Source organism: Haemaphysalis longicornis, unplaced genomic scaffold (assembly GCF_048455015.1).
Source record: "Haemaphysalis longicornis isolate Haplotype H1 unplaced genomic scaffold, Haemaphysalis longicornis Haplotype H1 scaffold_3, whole genome shotgun sequence".
NCBI classification, from domain to species: Eukaryota; Metazoa; Arthropoda; class Arachnida; order Ixodida; family Ixodidae; genus Haemaphysalis; species Haemaphysalis longicornis.
Genome location: NW_027526335.1, coordinates 11,828,476 through 11,849,561, shown reverse-complemented (window position 1 = coordinate 11,849,561; position 21,086 = coordinate 11,828,476). Strand labels below are relative to the sequence as shown.

General features: G+C 45.5%; 1 protein-coding gene across 1 annotated transcript; it reads right to left on the bottom strand.

The window, feature by feature from the left end:
• Window positions 1-304: 304 nt before the first annotated feature.
• LOC144173958 (cytochrome P450 2A9-like) lies at window positions 305-12,878 on the bottom strand. Its single transcript, XM_077702333.1, has 9 exons — window positions 12,626-12,878; window positions 11,719-11,942; window positions 11,520-11,644; window positions 8,945-9,051; window positions 7,529-7,833; window positions 5,366-5,481; window positions 3,129-3,387; window positions 2,543-2,727; window positions 305-660 (listed from the first exon to the last, which is right to left on the bottom strand). Exons 1-9 carry the CDS (start codon window positions 12,662-12,664, stop codon window positions 482-484), a joined length of 1,539 nt encoding a protein of 512 aa, XP_077558459.1. The 5' UTR covers window positions 12,665-12,878; the 3' UTR covers window positions 305-481.
• Window positions 12,879-21,086: the final 8,208 nt, after the last annotated feature.

Sequence of the window (21,086 nt, the reverse complement as noted above, 5' to 3'; positions counted from 1 at the left end):
CGTCCAAAATAAAGCAAGGGGAGCCTACAGATCTTTTTAGTTCTAAATGAAGTGCGGTGGTCGTCACTTTGTGTTTCGTATTTTTCGTGCTTTAAATAACAAATCTGGAACCTACGGCTTGTGGTGATATCGGAAAGCCCTCAGTGATGTGCGGAGCTTGCACATGGGCTACAGGTAGTCATATTTTATCCATCGATTAATCGATATATCAAACTATTCCGCGATTCTCTTGGAGTTCCATATATCCGGGATCGACTGCTGTAATAACTGTTCTTTTGTATTGAACGGTGCTGAACTGAGCGAATTGATACTTCACTACACAACGAAATTTTATTCTTGGAGTGTTTGATAGCACGTTGATAGTGGCTGCGGATCATTCATCACTTTAAGTAAATCAGGCACTGAGCGCAACCCCAGGAGATGAATACCATGATACGTTGTAAGTTGAGCTAGGAGACAACAGTTAAAGTTTGCAGCGCAGTCAGTCACGCACGACAAAGCGGAGCCCCTGCTGCTTCGGGACGCTAAGACCTGTGGACGTTGATTCGACATCGATGGTGCGGCCTTCTCCTGGGCATACTTGGAACCTCTGAAGCAACGTCGTTAAGAACAGGAAGATTTCCATGGTCGCCAGAGTTTCACCGGGGCACATTCTTCTCCCTGCGGTAATAACAAAGAGGAGAAGATGTGGAGATAGCACTGGGAAGGCTTTTGCGCTGCGTCTTTCAATATATTTGTAACAGTTTTTGTTAACCTGCGGATGGAGACTTGCTGGCTCGATTTTTCAGCGCCATGGTTTTCGTCGCTCACAAGTAAGGCGTTTCCTTTCGAGAAAGTCCTACGAGTCTACTGCTGTAGAGTGTATACTCACTCAAAGCACAGCATGGTACCCCTGTTCGAGTCTTGACAGAAAATACACATCGGCTTTTAAATTCAACCCTTTCCGGAATGCTCTGAAATGTAGACATGTTAATACTCGTGCCTTTGACCAGGGAACTTTTTCGGTTGTAACTTACAGCGCGGAGTTGCTGCGTGACCGAAGAAACCGTAGAAGTGGTTTAGTCGCGGTTAAAGTACGACATGATCCTTTATTGTTACATGCTTCAAAAAAAAATCTAGCTCACAGAATAACTGTGATTTCAATAATGTTCTTTTAGTTTTTATGGAAAATTTACCCGGAACAAAATTTACGGAACTTGTGTCACGCGTAACGCAGTTCATTCGTTTTGCTTTTTGTTTACGCGAAGAAGTAAGGTGCTAGCAAATGTTTCACTTGAAAAGTTACGCAATGACCGGCGTACAGCAAACAGTGACAGGTCCTCTTAAAAGTTCTTGCATCGGCCCGCCTGATAGTCCGGATACAGGTCGATGGGTTAACTACTGAAGATAACGCTGAAAGCGATTACAGGTGTAACCAACGCATAAACTTCGCCCAGTGCCTGGCTGGCTATGTATAGAATTGGAATACGTGAGTTCCGCGTGCAGGCGAAATTCAGAAGAAGCTTTTAGAGATTGCGAAAATTTTGAGGAATTCGCACACGGTACAGGGCTCAAGCAGACGATCTCAGCAAAACAATTAATACTAGGTTATCGGTATTCAAGTTAAAAGAGATTGGTTAAAACGAAATTCACGGCAGCATGGCGTGGTTGAATTTGAGCCATTCTTACATTTACACGCACCTAAATTTTAGCGATTTGATTTGTTCGTCAAGCTTACAAGAAAACTGAACAGCACCCACCCTTTTATCCTATTTCATAAACTGCCGGGATCATTTCACTTCACCCAAATGTGCAAGGGGATTTCACGCTATCGCAGCATCCCCAGTCCAAGTGTTAACCTATTTCGTGCTCATTATTGTTTTATTCTTGTTCAAGCAAGATTTATATTGACTGTGCAAGTGTGCAGTTGCTAACACTGCATTCTTTCTGTTGTCTCGTAAAAGCCAATAACACGTAGTCGGCAGAAGAGAATGGTGTGATGGAAAAGACAGATTTTAATTAACTTTTCTTATAAAAGCTTGCCTCTAGAGGAAAAAAAAAGTCTAAAAACATACGGGTTCTGCACACTCAGGTTGATCTAACAAAGTGATAAAACATATTTTGTAACTGTATTTCTAGTCCATTTAAGAAATGTGAAAGCAAATAAAACATTTCTTTAAATGAAACAGTTTTATGTATAAGTGATCTGTATTACTTAAAAATTAGCGACATTTGAACGACATGATTTTGAGTGTAAACTATTCTGCAAGACGATAATTGCAAAAATGTGTTACGTTGCGCGTAAATATTTTTACTTTTCGCCTGACTTCGCGAGAGGCGAATCTAAACTTTTTACTTCGTCAGTTAAAAGACAGGAGCTCAGTTCGCGCGTACATAAGCTACGCATTACACGGGCAAAGTGCAACCAATGATAATCTAACAACTGAGAGTGGCTTGTCTGAAAAGGGGTAAAGATACACCTTTATGCAAAGAAACACGTCACTTATCTTTAGTAAGTGCAACTAATATTCTCACGCAGCGTTGAGTGATTTACTCTACTCACCGATGGAAAAAGGAATAAGTTGTTCCGGTTTCGGGGCCAAGCTTCCGTCTTTGAGAAACCGGGTTGGCTTGAACTGCTCCGGGTCTTCCCAATGTTTCGGGTCCATATGAACGGCCTCAAGGTGGGGCATTACTACAGTTCCTTTTGGAATAAAATAATCTTTGTACACCGTGTCCTCGGCTGCCCTGGGAGATAGAGACGTAAGCGCACATTTTGTGAGCCGATGCAACTACATTAATTACGACTCCAAGTAAATCGACCAGTTGAAGAGGAATCCCCAAAGCTGAATAAATTTCTGCAGGGAAAAATTTGGCATCCACCTGAAATGTATCCGTAGAGATGGAAATGAAAGCTAACAGCTTTCTCAAAACTTTGCAGTTGAAGACAGATTCATCCTGGTCTAGGACGAATTTGTAGCCGCGCGGCTGCATTGTAGGTGGATGTTAAATTTTCCTCGCAGACTCACAAGTCAAAGAGCGCAGTCTGTGTTTCCCAAGTGCCCAGGGTTCAATTGGCACTGGGTTTACATCCAGCTGGCCCGGTCAGCGTCATCCGGGAATCGAGGGTACACGACGCCGGCACTCACTCCCTGGGCACGCTGAGCCTGGCGACGGAGCGCCACCGGTACATCTCCCAGATGGTGGCGACGGTGAAGGGCATCCGCTTGTGGTCCTCCCAGCAGGGCAGCCTCTCGCGGCCCACCACGCCGTCGATCTCCGCCTGGATCCTGCGCTGCACGCTGTCCGGCTTGTGGGCGCAGTTGAGCAGGTGCCACTGCACGCTGATCTGCACCGTGTTCGAGCCGGCGCCGAAGAAGTTCCCCACGTTCCCAATCAGGAAGCGCTCTTTGAATAAATAGAAAGACAACAAGGGACGCTGAAGATGTGTACGAAAGTCACCCAAGACTCAGTTCTTCCTTTAAGTCATCTCTTATAGAAGGAATAAAAAATTTATTCGCTATTGGCAACAGTGTCACACACGGGAGAAGATCTACAACTTCCCCGTGAAAGGGGTTTTGAACACATCAGCAAGTTGCGAAATGACCCTTGTGGCAGATAATAATTTATTTACATCTCATTCAAAAACAACATTAGAGGACTAAGACGGGGAGATATATATATATATATATATATATATATATATATATATATATATATATATAGAGAGAGAGAGAGAGAGAGAGAGAATAAACTTTATTTAAATCAAGGAAATGCTTCAGAGAGGCGTCCTCATTCCAGGATGCCTTGAGGTCGGGCCGCGTCGACAGCCCTTTCGATCAGGCGGAGCTGATCTTCGAGATCGGAGCTGGCCAAGGCTCTCTACCAACGCTCCGTGAAAAGGTGGATGTTAAGGGGGTCTAGGATAGACTTGTCGCAGCCGCCCACTACCGAACACCATTTACTTGGGTATTCTGTGAAAGACTTTTAAATGCGGAGCATTTCTTAGGCTCGCCTAGTCCTGCGTCGTTGATGGCGGCGCCGTCCACACGCTCACTGCGCATGCGCAACTCTCCTCCTTACACCCACAGCTCCGCGATACTACACTATATAAAAAAGAAATAGCCCACTACCGAACGCCATTTACTTGGGTATTCTGTGAAAGACTTTTAAATGCGGAGCATTTCTTAGGCTCGCCTAGTCCTGCGTCGTTGATGGCGGCGCCGTCCACACGCTCACTGCGCATGCGCAACTCTCCTCCTTACACCCACAGCTCCGCGATACTACACTATAAAAAAAAGAAATAGTTAGCGGCGCCCGGTTTCGATCCCACGACTCTCTGGCCGCAATCGGAGGTACGCGGTGCTCTTCCCACTACGCTACAAATCCGGGACAGGAGCAAGTGCTACGAACGCGCCTTATGTCCTTGACTCATTCAGACTACGTCAAGAACCTACTGATACAACGAAGGCACGCGAAGCTGAACGTCAACGGAAACGACGAACTGAAAACTTTAGAGGTGGATGCTGAATTTCCCGTGGGAAAGCTGTGCCGGGAAGCGCCACGCGCCTTGCAGCTCAACCAGCCCCGTCCGCAGCGCCTCTGATGCTGATTGTGGCAGGATGCCCCTAGGGATTGGCCAACCAAAGAATCCATCACGAGATAGGTTCGCGTTCAACCACCGTCGTCATCTTCCCGTAGGGGAACCGCCGAAGAAGAAGAAGAACGAGAAGACAAAGCTGCGAAGAGGAGGGCGTGTACATTGCTCTCAGCCGGTGCACCAATGTCAACAACCTTTACTTCACCAAAGGTGACGGAGACTACCGATTCTACCACAGAGACAACATCGACAAGAACATGATGGACGAGTTTCGGCGCCTCGAGAACCACCGCCTACTCACCGTAACACAACAGCACTTGCGTGCCTTTGCCACCGGTGTGGACCCGGACGCGGGATTCCCTCTGGCGCTAGTAAAAACCAGATCACTCAACATAACGGCAACACAATGGAACCACACGGAACCGCCACGATGCTTCGCATCCTCATCAGGATTCCCCACGGGAAGATGGTGTAATTTTTTTTAGGAGGGTATCGATACAGCCCGATCACTAATAATAGGTACGCAGGCCAGATTAAAAACTAGGCAAACATTTGCTTTCTACTTAAGCACGACAAATAATCACTTATAAATAATTCTAGCAGCAAAAATAGCTATGCAAATAACAACATCCTCTCTAGAAGAAATTCCTCTATTTAAAAGAAAGAAGGCTAAACACACAGCAAATAGTGCTGCCTCATTCTAGTACATTCGCGCAGCTCTTCTGTTAGGTTTATGCAAAGTGCCTTATTATTATTATCTGCGAGTAGTTTCGCCTGCAGACTTGCCTGTGAAATTCGAAGATGCGGAGCCCTTGTTTTCGTCAATCTTCTTCAGGTATCCATCGATAAAGTCGCGGTTGCTATGTTCTTCCAGGGTTTCCTTGTGCTCTTGAATTTGCTTTCTGAAAAAAAAAAAAAACAATAAAATGAAACTGGAATTGATATCTAGTATTAAAAGTTGAGTTTTGAGGCAAACATTCCAGATAGAGGCAAGTACGCCAAGGCGGGTCCTCGGTAGGCCTCATCTATTGAAGCTGCATTGTGTGTGTCTATACTACGAAGAAGACACGTATTTATTTATTAATTTTTTAAATAAGTAGGTCAGTAAAGACAAATAAATGAAAGGAATATTTCTTGGTGGATTTATAAAGATACGTGAGCATCTCATCTCTTCCGCCAGCGAAATTGAGGATTGTCGCGATGCGCACGCCTTGCTTCGGCTTCAGAAGTCCTAAACACGGCGTTTCTCGCACGCCTTTCGCACAGCGTGCCAACCGTGCTTTGAGTTGTCCGAAACGTCTCAGTGGTGACGTTTGCTCACTTTAACAGCGGTGTTGGCTGCCTATCGCTCCTTTCACTGTCCACCAGCACTGGCGTTTCGTCACCGTCAATCGCGTTCCCTCCTCCTCTTCGGTCAACTCGGGCCTGCACTCGCGGACCCACATAGATCGGTATTTTGATCTCTTTCGCTTTGACTTCGACCCCTCGCCACTTGGTTTCGCACGACGAAAGCTTTTTTAGTCTTTGTCATCTTTTAGTTGTTATGTGTGATCGGGAGTGTGCCTAAATTTTTCATGCATTAAAAAATAGCGCAATCGGATAGACGTCGGCTTCATTACGCGAGCGACCCAAGTTCGATTCGGACAATGGGAATTTGGATTGGATTGGACAAGCTTTATTGGTGCCTGCAGTACGCGCGCGCGCGCGTAGACTGAGCCTACGTCATCCTCGGGGCAGGCGCCCGGCGTGGATCCCTCCCCGTTTGGCATTACCGGTTCGCGGAGCCCCTGCCTGGCCAGGGACTCGAGGGCCTGCTGAAGCGTTTTTTTCTTCTTTCACTTCACCCATGGTCATCATCACTGTCAGAGAAAGTTGACTTTCCTGCAGTGCGTATTGGACGGGGCACACGCCATTAGTTATACATTCAAAGTTTCTCTTTATAACAGTTGCGCATGTAAAACTTATCATATATTGTTGAATACTGGTGGAACGTACAAAAGTTTTGTACAGAGTATAAGGATCAACGCCCGTAAATAAATCGTCTGAATTAAAATTTGCCCGGTAGTAACGAAACACCCTAATTCGTAAAAAAGTTATCCCAGAGAGTATGCAGACGATCTGCATATTCAGCAGGATGTGCTGAACGATCGTTGACGTCTGAACAGATGTGATGTGAAAACAAATTTGATGCTGTAGGTGCCTTCAGTGCATGAGGAGGAGGGGGCATACGTGATTAAATTAGCGTAACCTTATTTCAAATGCATGCATTGAAAGGAGAAAAGTAAGTTGCGCCTTGTGGGACTTGTTTGCAAATGACCAATCAAAGGGATTGGATGGGACTACTGTACACGCAGCCACCACGTAGAGGGTAGGGTACAAAAAAAGGTGCGGGAGAGGCGCTTCTAAACGCTGTCCAGTTGGAGGAATGAGCATTGCGCAGGCAATTCCATGTCATCTAAGGTCAAAGCAAATCAAAGCAAAGGTCAAGAAGAGTCGCGCTTCCGTAGAAGCATTGTGCCGCCGAGCGCGATGTTGCGGTTCGATGCCTGGCCGAGGCAACCTTTGTGATAGAAGCGAAACGCAAGAACGATCGTTTGCAAAAAATAAAGCGCACTGCTAACATTCGCCAGGTGGTTTAGGTTAATCGGTACGGTGCGCCTCACAGCCGAGGAGTAGTGTTGGCACGTAATAAGACACGAAGTATAACGCAGTTACGACAAGGATTTTGTTTCTTAATCATGAATCAACTCGCCCAACAACATGTTTTATTGCAACACCCCCCCCCCCCCCCCCCCCCCGCCATTTTATATTTTGTGCGAGCCTGCGTGGAGCAGATAATAGTGCAGTGACGCCGAACGTCAAAGTGCGAATCAACGCCACGTCTTCACAGAACCCACAGTGACCGCTTGCTCAATACAAAGCTCAGAGACAGCATGAGTTATGTCTTACTTGACAAAGCCGATAACTTCGGCGACCGTGTCCTTGAGGCCGGTCGAGCGGAGAAGAGGGAGCCAACCTGCCACCTTGTGCACCCAGGATGGCATGAACGTCAAGAATTGGCCAGCCGCGAACGCTTTTAGCACCCTTGCGAGCCTCTCGTCAAGGAATTTTCTCCTCGGGTCGTCGACCGAGTACCGGCTGCCGAAGACGAGCGCAGTTACGTTGTTGGACACGCTGGGAATGAGGTAGTCTTGCACGAAGATCGGAGCTCCTTTTGTAGCGGCGAGCCGGTCGGCCAGGTATTGCGACTCCTCCTGTTCCGAGAACCATACGGAGAGCGCCAATGAAGACTGCGGCCCGTTACCTTAAGGTGGTCTCTTGATAGTCAGATCTCAGTTCACCGTGCCTGGAACGGCCTGTAAAAGCCTTTACCTTTATGAAGGTCCCATTTAAAGCATTTGTCTTCGGAGGGGTTCGGCTTACAAAACTAAATACGTAAGCTGTTGTTTCGTTTAACAGGTGACGTTGTAGCAACTCAAAGTACAGACATTCTTTGTAAGAACAAGGTAGGGTTTATTGAACACCAAATACTGATTTCAATTTCCGACACTACCGTATAAATCAAAAGACACCTATTTAACCTTCAAGCCCGGATGGTAGCTCACGTGCTGGTTGGCCACGTTTTTTAGTCAATGTGCGTAACTTAATCGCGTTATGGCCACCAAAATTTCTAAGCGCCGCTGCAAAATACGCTGACGTACAAATATGCTCGTAAAAACAGTCGTGCATTCTAGCAATGCGATATATTGTACCATATCTGTAGGATTCAAACCAAGGCCCAGATCAATGGGCAACAAGTCGTTTGTATATAGACTGCGCTAGGTAGAGCACAAAGACGGACTGGAAGAACACCTACACTTGACGCAAGACTGCGCAGTCCTTACGTGAAGTGTACGTGTTCTTTCCCGTTCATCTCTGTGTTATACGCAGCGCAATCCCACAAACGATGCTCAACCAGTTAGCCGACACTAAGCGTTAAGGCAAGAAATGGGATCTGAGAAAAACAAAATTCTCAGTCTTCTTGATATTCACCGCAGTTAGTTAACACAAGCTGGTTTTGATATTATTCATTCAGTAAACAAATTTTTAATGTCTTATACGCACTTCGCTAATGTTTACACATAAGTTCGCAACGTTATTGCTTCAATTCTCACTTTCAGTTCACTTTATAGTTTACTTTACGAAGAACATACTTTAGATCTTTAAATTCAAACGTCACGAGGTCAAATTTGCGTCTACGCAAATTATAGCAGTTTAACGAGCGCTGCGCAGCCTAATCTTCCTTTTATAGTCATTTAAACAATTTTAAGCAAATGTTCGAGGGCAGCTGCCATACAAAAACGCGTAGTTTTTATTTGTACGTGCCTTGACGTGCTCTTCCATTGACTTTTTCCCGAAGCCAAGGTCACGGAGAACATGCAGGCTGAACCGTCTGTTGTCGACCCACGGGTCGCCGTTCAAGTTTGCGATGCCTTTAGATGGAGAGAGAGGAAGAGAGACGGTGTTTTAGTGTGAAGTTGGTTTTGTTTGAGGCAATGTAGTTCTTAGTACATAACAACTAATTCCTATGACCTTCTACTTACTCGGGAAAGTGAGTTTGACATTTTTTGCAAGCTTATTGCCCCGATCTTCTGAGTTGCGGTTCAGGAGTTATTGATCTCGACGATATATTGAAGAAAAGCTTGAAAAAGGCGCTACGTGGACAAAGGCTGCATGATTTCTTGGGCAGACGTGGGGCCGTATTTTTCTATGTTGAAAGATTTTCACAACAAGATCGATTAACACATGAAGAACTTCTTCAAGAGGCAGAACCGGAAGCTCGGTTAAATTAGACCCACAGACGCAAGTTTTAAGTTACGCTCACACGATGCCTGTAAGAGACTAAAGTTTAACATGACCAGTTTCCAGCTGACAAAGTTCTGAAGTTACTGAAGATATTCTTATCACAAGATCATGGGAACCCCCCGTCGGTTTGAGTACACAGCTGAAGCACGCAACCAAAGTACGTATGTGTCACAATTAACGAAAATTTACCCCTACGCTGCACGTCTGATAAATAAATAGAATTTCATATAAAAACCTAAGGGGACGGCACAAATATATTTCATTTATTGGGAGTTGTGTTTAGTCAGAAGTGGTAAGAACAAGTTGTAACTTTCGGTCACTGCAAGGTTAGTAATTGTGAGTGACAGCCAGCAGCAAAAGAGTTGAAATAACCCTATTTTATCATATTCCCAAACTTGGTTGCGAAAATTTAGTTCTCGATAGGGTCTTCTATGTTCTGTCAGCACAAAAGGCTCATTCCGTTTGATGAGAGTGAGGCGTATCTTTGCTAAAGTTAGCCGAGGCCACAGACAATTTTTCAAGCATCGACATTATCATCATTTGGTTCAAACTGCAGGCTGTTGAAAGAACTTTCAGGTTTTATGTTCTGCAAAAGAAGTTTTGGTGGTCTAATTTTCTGATGGAACGTTTTTTTCGAGTGCTATAGAATGTGAGCTAGTGCTTTGCATATTGATAACACACCGTAAACTAGCATTTGTTACGGAAGTGGCCCGTGTGATCTCTCTTGTTCTGACACAACAGACAAACGCTGACCAGCCTAGCCTCAAAATTACGGAAGAGGCCGGTTTTATAGGTGACTGAACATGTAAAGACAATATCAGCCTCGTGTATATCAAGGCCGCTGTAGTAAGCCTGAAGAGCACTAGGAAATTTCTGCTCTTTGTTTAAATTTCAGAGTTGTTTCTCCAGAAGTTGAAAAAGTTGGCTTAACTTTAAAGCTTGTTCAACTTCATTTCATTCTTTCAATATAGTTACCCTCTGAAGCTGGTAATCTAACTTTACCAATTTTGCCTAACATAATTCACCTGCAATAGAACTAACATGACAAGAACGAAAACAATTGTGAAATTTATTCGATATTTGCAAAATTAAAGATGCTAAATGCAGAAAATTGGGACGGATGCAGTTAATGCAGCAGAGAATACAGAACACTGAATACAAAAAAAGTAAGGCTGAAGCTGGTTAAAACTAGTAGCTTCTCCTTAAAGGGACTCTGCAACACTTCTGATAAACGCGTTCACTATTTCATTCGGGCCTGGAAGCACTGCGAAAGCTGCAGTTATCGCCAGCACGGAACGGCACTGCGTGGTTCACTCGTCGCAGTAGATCCGCCTTCCGTCTCTGCTCTGCCTTTGAGGTGTTTTTTTTAATTGTCTATCGTATTACTTTAGTGCTGAAACTGAAAGGGAGCCGGCCAATAGCCGGCTCCCAATGACGGAATTTGAGCGCTCGAAGAAACCCAATACGGGGAAAAAAAAAAGCCTTTTGAGCAAGTTTCAAAGTTTTCTGATGGACGTAGAACAGTAAGTTTGGGCTGGGATGCATTGTTCTAAGCACTGGATGTGTTTGTTGACTACGTTCTGAAAGCATTTAGGATTTTAAAAAAAAAGTTGAAAAAGGCGTTGCTGGGTCCCTTTAAGGGGCAGTTGTAAATAATAGTGACGTATTAACGCGTATATAAAGCGTCGGTGACAAAAGGCATTGGCACACCCGATGCTCATTCAGGGCCATCCACGTTTAAATGATTGCTTTGTAATCACATGGAACGTGCGCCCTTGCGGCCCCCTTTGTTACCTCGAGGAAGGCATACGCTTCGGCTATTCTGCATACGTAAATGCCCTTTTTAAATTGAATAAAAAACAACAACGCCAAGGTTTTGTTGGTGTAAACGCAACTAAAGTGTACACAAAAATGCATCTACTACGCTGAATGAAAAACAAATATTTTATCATTTCGAATGCAGTATTTAATCTTACTGAGGTAATATTTGTAGAACTATTTGGCAACATTTGGCAAGCCAATATTTGTGGAAACCATGGAAGTTAGTTGCGCTTGTATACCTAAGAGAAAAAACAATGTTATTCGCCGTTCCTACCTTGGATTCCTGCTTGTTGAAAAATCACGTTCTCACTTCTGTTCAGAATCTCCTTTTTTGTGATGACGTCCTTTATGGAATCGAAGTCGTTCAGAATGAGGACGTCCTTGGAACCCATGTTGATTCTGTAAGAAAAAAAAAACATTCAATACACCAAAAAACAAAACTACGAGCACCACTCAGGTACGCAAAATCGCACCTGAAAACGGGCCCATATATTTTGGACCACTCCATCAGCTTTTCGTACGACAAAGCCCTCGTGACGAATGGTAGGTGTCCGATGAGTGGAAGCCCTCGCGGTCCAGGAGGCAACCGCTTCCCTGTTGGAACTTTTACCTTGCTCCTCCATGCCGCCACAAATAGGGCCACAGCTGAAGAAATGGCAACAGCCCACAACAGCGTTGCGGGGTTCTTCCAAGCTGCCTGGTAACAAAAATATTCGGCATCATTACGAGCAATTAAGGGGCCACGCTTTACTCATAAATGTGCACGAGACCAGGGCTTATTTACTGAATTTACCCAACGCCTGCTGATATGATGCAGTATGAGTGCATGTAAAGGCACTTCTACACTTCGGTGCAAAGGTATGTCGTTCGAAAACGCAAGCGCTTGATAATTTTACTCCCTAATTCCGTATACGCAAGGTTATGGTAGTCTGTACTGCAATTCATCCCCGTATAAAACCTTTCTTTATCCCCGTATAAAAAAAGGTACGACATTCCAAAAACTAAGCACTTTATTGTTTTACTCCCTCGTTCCATATACGCAAGGTTATGGTAGTCTCTGCTGCATTCATCCCTGTATAAAACCCTTCTTTCATTCCCGTATAAATCCATACCTTTCTTTATCCCCGTATAAAGAAAATCGTTCCAAAACCCAAGCGCTTGATTATTTTACTCCGTAATTACGTATACACATGATTATTGTAGTCTCTGCAGCATTCATCCCTGCATCAAACTTACCCTGTCGAGATGCACTAAGAAATCCGGCCGTATTGCACGCTACCTACACGCACACATAACCGAATCCTAAAGGCCAACACAAGTTTCTGTGATTGAGCTTTGGCTTTTGCAATTCATTGATTTAATAGCGAGAGAAATGCCTACCTCAAGCTTTGAGGGCGAGTTGGCTGTAGCCGCATCCATGGCGGTTCCTGCGTAGTTCGACGAACGGCGTGCTCTGAGCCGTGCGTGAGTGTCGTTGTCCTGTGTCGTAGATGTTCAAGGAGAAACCCACCCAGGCGCCGGTCGCGCTGCCCGTCCCACGGTTGCAAATGGATAAGATTTCCACAATAGCGACAGCGTCTGCTCGTGACGTGCAAAGATGCGCAGCGTTCTTTCGCGCTTCCTGGAAAGCTGGCCCATGTACTGCGCACAACAAACGTACGGCCGATCTCTGCGCTGGGGAGATTGTGTGACCTCACAGCGATACGGGCCGCCCGGTACAATAGCAAGGAGATATCACGTCCGAAGATATCAACTTTATCGGCAAATTCTTTTTTCTGATTACCTGAAGCAACGCAGAAAGAGCGTACACAGATGTCTCTGCGTGTTCAACACTGACTTCGGACACGAGCTCAGAAGGTCCCATTCTCTGTTGTACATCGGTGCCACCGCTGGAAGCAGCAGTACACCGAGGCACGCAATTTCTGCGTACAGAGAGATTGTGTGGCTTGGAAGTCACCCGAAATTAGTTTCTCTAGAGCGTACTTGTATCTACAGGCTTCCTGCACTGCCCAAGCGGCACTCCGTGGAAGGAAATTCGATCGCCCAAATTACTCCGTGTTTGCAATGCGGGTCTCTTAGTTGACAAACACTTATGAGGTAGCGCGACGCTATCGATGTTGTTACGGCACAGGCTCCAGGTATATTTTTTTATAGGGATCTTTTAAGGCAGCCATTTTGGCAAGGCATTTCGCGCACCGGGTCGAGGCAACTACAGGTATTGCGACGGGGCTGTGCCACTCACGGGCACAGACGGTAATGAGTTTGAGTTGTGTGTTCTTTTTCTATAGTGCAATGTGCTTTATGACAATGCGCGTGCAATTACCACTGTCATCAGAAAATAAATTTGACGGGAGATAATTCTAATGTAAGACGGTGCGGTCTGTGGTACCAATGAGATTCCCATTATCTAACAGATTTGTGGTGCCGAAATGAATTAATTGATGAATTCGAAACTTATGGAGGCGGAAAGCGAAAACGTCAGTGTGTCGAGATTACTTCGCACGTTAAAGATCCCCACGTGGTCAAAATTAATCTGGAGCCCTTCACTACGGCGCGCCTCATAGCGCAGGTGTGGCTTCGGCGCGTTAAACTTCACAATCAATCAATCAATCAATCAATCAATCAATCAATCAATCAATCAATCAATCAATCAATTTAATCACCGTCGCAGCTCTCAATCAATTTAATCAATCAATTTAATCACCATCAGTAAAGCGGATCCCGAATGGGGCGATTATCCCGACGGCAGTTTTGTCAAGTGTCTGCCTTTTATTAAATCAGTGACGACGTGTTTGTTACCCTTCTCCCTCTTCAGCACTTATGTCGAAGGATTTTACATTTTATGCTATTCGCCAATTTTCCTGAAACAAGAAACCGACAGCGTTGGAGCGTTTTTTCACGCGATTCGCGCGCGTCGGCGTTGCGCGTGCGTTTTTTCGACGCCCGCGTCGACGATTCCGCGCCCGCGGCAGCATCTGCCTTGGCTAGATTTTGACGCGCGCCGCGCGCGGCAGTGGGAGGAGCCTGGCGACTTGCGCCAATGGGGAGGCGCGCGCCTCAAGGCGGCGGTTTCGGAAGAGCTCGAGACCGCCGGCTGGCTCCGCCGGGGATGTTTAGGCTTACCACCCCAGCAGATATTGAATGGGCGCTTTCACTAGCGGCGCGGATGATGTTTTATAGTACCGTTTTCACCCACATTATAAGCTCCTTTACCGCACAAGCAACTTCGTTCGTGACTTGAGCGGCATTTGAGAGATCGCTTAGAAGCGGTCGCTCGAGCTCCCGACATCACTTCGTTGCCGAAGCCGCCGCCATGTTGCCGCCGCCGGCCGCGGCGGCGCAGCGTGCGGGTGGTTACGCGGCAGCGTCAGCGCGCCTGTGGCGTGCGCGGCGCGTTTTCGCGAGCAGAAAACGCTCCATGCGGTTCACGATTTACAGTTAGACTCTCTGTGTGCATGACCCAATTGCAATGTTTTTTTTACTTCAATTGATGAGACATTATCCCTTTCATAGAAAATAACTGCGTCGTTGTTATTCGTGCTTCCTGTATTGCTTGTTATTTTACTAGGGGTCATTTATACTTGATTGCACGGAAACATGGCATACCGCATGTAGACTGCGCTTTCAAAGCGGAACCGACAATTTGGCTTGTTGGTAGTGGTTCTTGAACGTCTTGAGGTAGCGCAAACGCGGAACGGAAGCAAGAAGAAGGAAGTAGACGTTGCTGTGGTCGGCCCACCTCTTTCTACGTGCGTCTGTATTGTGTTTGCGCTATCTCAAAATGAACAAGCAACTTGCAAAGCAAACTGTTTTGTAAATGTCGAGCCTCTTGAGGCTGTTCTTTCCTAGATTATTGCCCAACTGGTAAAGTCGTTCAGATAGGTCGTGCCTACGCTGCCTTGGGCTGAAGGCACTGCATGCCTCAAAACTACAGTGTACGATGCCTATCAACATCCGGCATCAAATTACTAGGTGAATAGCGTCACTGCAGAGTCCTTGAATAAGAAAAAAAAAAACAAGTGCTTTACACACCACGGCTTGAATGAAGGCATGAATCTTCACAAAATTTACCAATGATATGGCGAATATTTTGGGAAACAAGCCTATCAAATTCCAATAGCAGAATTGGAACTAAACATGATAAATGTAACGCGTAAACATTAATGGCCGCTGCCACGCTGGGCTTCGCGCGGCAAGGACTGTCCCAGCGTGGTTGCGCAGCGCGATAAGCGTGAACTTTCTCGAGCTCGCCAGACTCTTCATGGCTTAAGAAGCAAGAAATAAAAAAAAGCAAGAGGGAGATGAATGAATTATCTCCAAAAATGTCGAAGAAAAAGATGAATCCTAAGAATCGGGGGAGAGTCCTTTTCGTCTGGTTGGACAGTCACGCGTGGTTGAATCTTCTGTCTGCTTGGGAAGGCTTGCGCATTAACAGGCAAGCTCAGTGTCTGATAGCAGAGCATGCCGAGTGACTGACGCAGTAATTTCCTTCATTCCTAAAACGGAAAGCTTCCATAACCTCTCATGTTGCCCCTCCTACCCCCGGGGTCCTCAACGTGGGTTTTTTGCTTGTCAACAATTACCGTATCACGAGGTTATGGGCGGCACGTGCACTCTTTTTTTTTTCATTGCTAAATGCGAGTGTACGGTACCCGTTTCAGAGATTTTTGATGTCACATATACTTTTATTTCGTTATAATTCTTCGCAGACCCCATGTCGAGGTACTACATAAAGTGCCGGTAACAAGAAGTCTAAGCAGAAAGCTTGAAGTAATGATTTAAGTTCTAAAAAAAGACAGACACATAAAAAGCAACAGGACAAGCACTACTATCAGATTCAGTTTCATGTACAAGTACATCAGGGGGTTGGAGAAAAGCTGCAGTACTGCAGCTTGACAAAGCTCCAACCCCCTGGACCTGGACAACAGTGCGTACAGTGCAAATACAGCAGCAAATAATTTCATGTACATCATTTGATTGCAACTCGTGTAAGTTGTACATTATGGATATAGAAAGCGCTTTATTGCAGTGCAATACACAAAGAAACAATCGCAATACAAAGAGAACACGACACGACCGTATGCATATATAACAATAGAAAAAACAGAACTCTATAAAACACAGTGCAGGGGCAATGCAAGTAACAAAAATGCAGAAACACTGCTAACAAGTTCTTTAGGGCTACATTTGCTATGTTGACAGAATTTTTATATTGATTGTTTAGTAATCTCGGTGTTATGGAGCTGAGCATATTATTCCCATAGTTAGTCCGGCTGGTAGCTACAAACCAGTGTTCGAGGTTTCTCATGCTGTACACAGAATTATTTCGATTCAAAGTTGGCCAAGTTAAGTAATGTATTTGTGTTATGGATTCGCTCGTTTATTAATGCTTTACAACGGTGATAGTCGAACAGTTTTTGTACCTCAATTGATTCGAATTGTTTCAGTAAAGTACCAACCGAGTGATCCAATAGAGTATTGGTTATTAGTTTGATTACTTTATTCTGCAGTCGGGAAAGTTTAGAAATGTTTGGCATTGTAGTGGCACCCATACTAAAAACAAATGCTAATACATGATTGAAATAATGCATGGTATATAATAAACCTTGTTTTAATGGGAAGTAACTCACGATCGATGAAGAAGTCCTATTACTCTAGAAAGCTTCACTGCTTCCCGGTCTGTTAGCACATCCAGAGCATATGCTCTGTGAATATCACGCAAGAGTTTTGAAACTTTTCACTACTTCTATAGGACGGCCATCGAGATGCAAGTTATCTATTGGATTTATTTGTTTGCCTTTAGCTTGGAAAATAATAGCTTTGGTTTTTTCACGGTTTACTATTAGGCCATTTGACGAAGCCCATTCTCACAGTTTAGCTAGAATCTCATTACCTCGGCTAATGAGATCTGTGCAGTTTTCATCGGCTAAAAACAAACTTGTGTAATCTGCGTAGATTATAAATTTTACGGAAGAGCTGATTAACACAATGTCGTTTATGAAAATGTTGAATAAATAGGGACCCAATATGCTCCCTTGTGGTACGCCAAGGCATGCTCACTTTGTTAAAGGAGACGAGTTATTTATGTTTACATATTGCTGGTGGTTGCCAACCTCAAGTGCCCTCCGGGGAATACAGTATAATTTTAATTTCTTAAGTAGCAGCTTTCGGTCAAGCGAATCAAAAGCCTTCGAGAAGTCTATAAATATTTCAAGTACGAATTTTCTGTCTTCGATTTCGCGGAGACTGAATTCCTTCTGCGCAAGTAATGCCAGTTCAGTAGACCTGTGTTTACGGAAATAAAACTGAGCATCTGATAATATTTTTTGTTTATCTGTAAAGGACGCGAGCCGAGAATACAAAACTTTTTAAAGGACTTAGGAGATAATCGGTAAAATTGATATGGGCCTATAGTTTCCAAAACTGTTTTTGTCCCCTGGTTTATTGGCTTATTGCTTTGGCTTATTGCTGTCTTATTGCTTATTGCTTTGGCTTAACTGGCTTATTGCTTTGAGGTGCAAAGCACAGTGATGTCCACGGACACGAGTCGGCGCACAAGTTGACAAGACCATTTATCATACCAAGGAAGGGCGATATCAATTATAATCAAATGTCTGACAAGAGATATCAGATGCCTTGCTGTATCAAATGTCTGATAAGTGGCCTTGTTAACTTGCGCCCTCAACTCGTTTGCGCATCGCTCTGCTTTACATGTTCATGCAGTTGATAGTAGCGCTGGTCCTGTTGCATTTCTTGTGTCCGTCTTTTGTACAGCTCAGTACATAAAACATATTTTCGGGTATTAACCAACTTTTCCAGCTACAAGTTCTCCTACGCAGAAAAGTGGGTTTCAGTCTGTGGGGAAAAGTGACTGATGCTTTTTGTGACGCTGAATGGACGAATGATAGCAGTAATGTTTGTCTAAAAAGCCCCCCCCCCCCCCCCCCCCTTCAGTCAGCTGCTGCTGTGGTAAAGGCAACAGCGCCTGCGCGTGGGCGCGCGACGCGTTGACAATGGCCAGTGCGATTAGATACGCTTGTCGGGGGAACAATGCTCGGCGGGATGCCAGTCGAGCCGTGGAAGAGTTTGAAAAACGAAGAGAGCAAGTGGAGATATGGCGGCGACACGACAGATGGGGTAAACAAACAGATTCTGTTTTCAAAGATGATATGATCACATGACAAGGAAACGTGCGACGGATAAATCTAGCAGGATGGTTTGAAAGTGACTGTATAAAGCTTTGAAGATGAGCTTGTCGCTGGTTCCAAAGTAGCGAAGCATATGTTTACACGATAGTTTGCTTTGTCGTAGGCGAACTGCCAAGAATATAGCCCCTTGAAAATGAGTACTCCAAAGCAAGCAGCAATCGTTGACTGGACCGACGTTTTGCTTAGTGCCTTAACTTGGTATTTCGCCTTGGTTTTTTGAAGCAATTTGTAGGGTTACGCTGCCGCAGGTTACCTATCCCGCTCACATTGTGGTTTCCTTTCATCCACTTGCAAAATGTTGGTCTTGCGATATGTATTTATTAAACCTAATAACAATTCGTGCTTTGACCTTGACATCGCCGGAGGGGGAGATGGGGGAGCGGAGTTGGAGGAGTAGGGCGAGTGTCGTGATTTATTCCTGTATGCCGGCTTCCCGAATGTAGTAGAGAAAAGATTCGAGGACTATCCTCCTGTGCTCTGCAGACCGTTCGAAATCGGTCCACCCCAGCAGAGTTTTTTGGCCGGACTAGCAAAACAGATAGCGTGGAAAGATAAACAACGGTGTCGGTGGGCAAAGACGCACTGCCAGATTGTATTCAGAAAATGCTCAGTAAAAGGCAAAGAAGCATGGACCATTTCTTTCCTCCATGCATGGAGGCGAGGGCATCCCATACCCTGGTCCATCTTCGTCACCTCAACGCCGGAGACCTTCCCCACCTTTCCTCCTCTCTGCTTCCTTCCCTTGCCCCGAAAGGTGCTCCGAATTATAGTGAACTAGAATACTATACTCCGAATCTCACGAGGGGTATGGTAGATGACGATGAGGATGGCTTAATGAGGGTTCGTTCAATAAGGAGGCTCTCAACCTCTGCCAGTCGTACTGTTAGAAACGATGCTTCTTTCAATTTCTTTCTCGCACATAGCTCACTGGGACGTTGTTCGCACTGGAACCCACCCAAAGTGCCGCCCCTTATCGGAACGCGCAGAACTATGCGGTGTTGTTCTCTCTCCTAGCATCACGATGGCGCCACTGTCCCAGTAAATCTGAGTTCAGCTGAGGGCTCCTCGTGATCGATTGAAAAAAATATCGAGAACAAGGGGAGGTAAAGAGAGAAAGGGAGAGTGTAAAGAAAGAGCATACGAGCAACAGTTTATAGTTATTAGCTGATTAAAGTGTCGTCAAAGAATTTGCCGACCTGAATAGCGGTTTATATGGTAATAGCAGCCAGCATAACAAATAACCAAAGCCCCAATAATCATTGTTCACGTAATAGTCAAGGTAAACGTTAGGTTAGATGTAATGACTAATGGGTTTGACATGGGCTTCGTAACGTGAGAGACCCAGGTTCGATTTCGACCGAGGAAAGCGGTGATCTTTTCGAAGACCCTGATTTGGTGCGTTGATACCATGACCCCGGACCAGATACGGCGATAAGCCGGGCCCAAATGGGTCCTGTGATGCCCAGGCGGCGCTGCAAGGCAGGAGGCCGAATTGACTTCCGGGTAGTACAAAGCTGCGGAGGTCCCATAGGATCCCGTGTTGCCAGATGCAAAGTGAACTCAATACTCCTGATTGTTTTTCGACATGGTCTCCAGCCCCTCCCCGGCGCGTCCGCTCTCTTCCGGCGATCAACTTGGCACAAGGAAAAAAAAAAAAAACCTTTACAGCGCTAAGTACGCTTACATCATCGAGGAAGGCGCTGGGACGGTGACGATGCACGCGCTGCCACTTGCAGGTTCGCTGATCGATTGTCGTATAAAATGGAATTTGAAGTGAGACCTTCTTCTTTAAACTAATATACTTCGTGGCAAGGGCTTGCCAACAACCGCCTATCAAAAAAAAAAAAAAGAGTAACGCAATCGACGACGATTGTGCGCAAAAGTCAGTGATTCCGGCGGACCGCAGGTATAGTCTGCTGCGGTGCGCGGCGCTTTCGCGCACTTGTGCGGACACTTTCATTAGAAACTGCTGGTTTGCGTCGCCGTAACGAATACGTGGTCAGAACTAGCTTGCCTTTTTATTGTTTCGTGGCTCAGTGACAATATACAGCGAGCGTCAGAAGCGTGAAATTGATTGATTGATTAACGCAACGCAGGCGATGAGGCGCACCGTGGTGGAGGGCTCCGGATTAATGTTGACCACCTGGGGTTCTTTAACGTGCGCCGAAATCTCGTACACATGGGCGTTTTTGCTTTTCGCCTCCATTAGAGAATCGGCCGCCGCGGCCGGGAATCGAACCCGCGACCTCATGCTCAGCAGCGCAACGCCTTAGCCACTGAGCCACCGCGGCGGGTCAGAAGCGTTAAATCTGGCGATTCCGAAAGCATGGGCCGCGAGACAAAGTGGTCGGGTGAACTGAGGGGCCGTTCTGTTTCCTTGATTGCGCTCACTTTATTTAATTAAGCTCTTGCATCACCTATTCCCAGTTTGCACTCAATAGACTAGAAGAGGGGTCGGAAACGTTTTCAGGTGGAGGGCCAAGTTGCATGAAGCCGACATGCCGGAGGGCTGGACGGCAAATCGGGCAAGAGGGTGAGGGGGGGCTTTTTATTCTTAATATTTATTCATTTATGTGGTACCCACAGTGCCTTGTGGCATTTTAGGGGGGGGGGTGCATAAAAAAGGCGCTCCC